Here is a 2,699-nt window from a genome sequence, read left to right on the forward strand (position 1 = left end):
TCATCTTTGAGGTTCTACGGACGAGGTACGATCGTTCTCAAGAATTATCTTATGCATACAAAATGAGGGATTAATAACCTTAATATCATCAATGGTGTACCCAATAATACTTTTGTATTTTCTCAAAACAGTGAGTAGTTGCTCCAATTCCGTGTCATTAAGCTCAGCATTAACGATAACAGGATATGTATTATTAGGACCAAGATATGCATATTTAAGAGTAGAGGGAAGGGATTTCAACTCTACCTCGGGAGGCGTAGTACTCTCCCCAACACTTGATACACTAAGGACTTCCTTCACTAGACCGGCGGTTGGATGTGCTTTTCCTTCCTTAAGTAGCCGCGTGTACTCCCTTGTTTCCCAATCTTCCTCATTGGCACTTCCCACCAACACCGTTTCAAGTGCATTATCCGTTTTAATCAAGGGAAGTTTCTCACGTTCTAAATCATCAAGGACATCCACTTGGCAAATAGTCTCTCCCATGGAAGGAGTTCCCATAGCATTCAAAAGTGAATACTCCATTTTCTCGTCGCCCACCTCAAAAGTGATTTTTCCATTCTTCATATCAATGATTGCACCTGCAGTGGCTAAGAATGGTCTACCAAGTATAATAGGGACATGTGCATCCTCCTCCATCTCCATCACAACAAAATCGCATGGGATAAAGAATTTTCCCCCACGAAGAGGAACGTCTTCAAGTATACCCAAAGGAAACTTCACCGACCTATCCGCAAGTTGTAGAGACATGCGTGTAGGCTTTAATTCACCCATTTGAAGTTTCTTGCAAATAGAGAGCGGCATGAGACTCACACTTGCACCAAGATCACATAATGCCTTGTTGATCTCTATATCCCCAAGCTTCACTGGAATTGAGTAGCTACCCGGATCACCTAATTTCTTAGGAAGTGTATTTTGCAAAATAGCACTACACTCTGCATTCAACGCAACAGTAGCATTCTCCTCTAGCTTCTTCTTGTTAGAGAGCATATCCTTCAAAAATTTTGCATAAGATGGCATCTCGGATATCGCATCTAAGAATAGAATGTTGATGTGAAGCTTCTTCAAAATATCAAGAAATTTTCCATACTTCTTCTCTAACTTAGCTTGAGCCAACCATTGTGGGAAAGGAACTTGCGGCACATATGGAGCAAGTGGTGGTGGAGTCGATGTCCTTGGCTCTTCCTCAACCGCACTACTATCAATCACTTTCTCATTTGTGACTACCTCTTCGACAACCTTCTTTGATGGTTCCCTTACGGGAGGATCTTCCAACTGCTTTCCACTCCTCAAAGTTATGGCATGCATATGCCCTTTTGTGGTTGCTCTGTTTGACCCGGAAAGGTGTTTGGGGTCTTCATAGTTTGGCTAACTTGGTAAGCAAGTTGACTTACTTGATTTTCCATGAGCTTACCTTAAGCTTGCAACTGTTGGATGGAACTTTTGGTGGTAGAGATAAAATCCTCCATCATTAGCTCAAAGTTGGATTTTTGTGGGGGTGGTTGCATAGGTTGTATAGGTTGTTGGACTAGAGGTGGCCTAGATTGGAAACCAGGTGGTGCATTATAGTTGTTATTTCGAGGTGGAGGTGGAGGTGGATTTTGTTGAGCCTGGGTATTCTTGTAAGAAAATTTTGGATGATGTTTCCAACCTTCATTATATGTGTTTGAATGTGGGTCATATGGACTTTTTGGATTCGAAGTGTAGAATGCATTAGCTTCCTCGATCGACATCTCATTAGTGTTTTGTGGACACTCGGGTGCAATGTGACCTTGTACATTACACATTTGACAAGTTTTAGATGAGCCAGAAGAAGATCCTGCTTGAAGCTTGTCGACCTTAATTGTCAACGCTTGCACAGAACTAGTTAAAAGGGTTAGAGCATCAACATCATGCATACCTCCCTTTCTAGCATTGCGTCGTCCTCCTGGATGGTAGTTATCGTTTGCCGCCATCTTCTCAATCAACTCCTTCGCCTCAGTAGGATTCTTTGTCATGATAGAACCTCCAGACGCAGCGTCAATATATATGCGAAATTCATGGGTCAAACCATTGTAGAATGTCTGGATTAGCATCCACTCTGGAATACCATGGTGAGGACACTGTCTATGAAGTCGCTTAAACCTTCTCCAAGCTTCATATAGAGACTCATCATCAGATTGATGAAAGGTAGAAAGCTCGTTCCTTAGTCTTCCAGTCTTCTCTTGCCCCAAGAATTTAACTAGAAAGGCTTTGGCAAGCTTATCCCATGTATCAAAGGAACCAGTACCTTCATCTCGTAACCATTCCTTCGCCCTGTCCCGTAGTGAGAAAGGAAAAAGGAGAAGTCTAATAGCATCATCAGTAACACTGTTGAGCTTCATAGTATCATACTTCTCCAAGAAATTGTCTATATGAGTCACAGGATAATCATTCGGTGAACCCGCAAAAGAAACATTGGAAATGAACTGTATGAACTGAGGCTTCAATTCAAAACTCTAAGCAGTGACCGGTGGTCTGAAAATACTAGAAAGAAGTCCAGTTGTTGTATTAGGAATTCCATACTCTAAAAGAGATTTATTTCCTAGATCGACCATGTCTCTTTTGTTTTGATTCCTCTTTCTTCTTCTACCTCCTTGTCTCCTTGCAGTTGCTTCGATTTCAGAATCAAGTGGTATTAGATCATCTGACCCTGAACGTCGAGTTTTCATGCAACAAAGAAC

The 2,699-nt window shown here is 41.7% G+C and overlaps 1 protein-coding gene and 1 non-coding gene across 2 annotated transcripts; one reads left to right on the forward strand and one right to left on the reverse strand.

The window, feature by feature from the left end:
- On the reverse strand, window positions 1-1,305 carry LOC145592227 (uncharacterized). Its single transcript, XM_081648684.1, has one exon. The coding sequence runs from the start codon at window positions 1,303-1,305 to the stop codon at window positions 1-3; it is 1,305 nt and encodes a 434-aa protein (XP_081504810.1).
- A 777-nt stretch (window positions 1,306-2,082) lies between these two features.
- Window positions 2,083-2,189, forward strand: LOC145593208 (small nucleolar RNA R71). Its single transcript, XR_014102583.1, has one exon. It is a non-coding gene; the product is annotated as a small nucleolar RNA R71 (small nucleolar RNA).
- Window positions 2,190-2,699: the final 510 nt, after the last annotated feature.

This window comes from Chenopodium album, chromosome 18 (genome assembly GCF_948465745.1).
Source record: "Chenopodium album chromosome 18, dcCheAlbu1.1, whole genome shotgun sequence".
In the NCBI taxonomy this organism is placed as follows: domain Eukaryota; kingdom Viridiplantae; phylum Streptophyta; class Magnoliopsida; order Caryophyllales; family Amaranthaceae; genus Chenopodium; species Chenopodium album.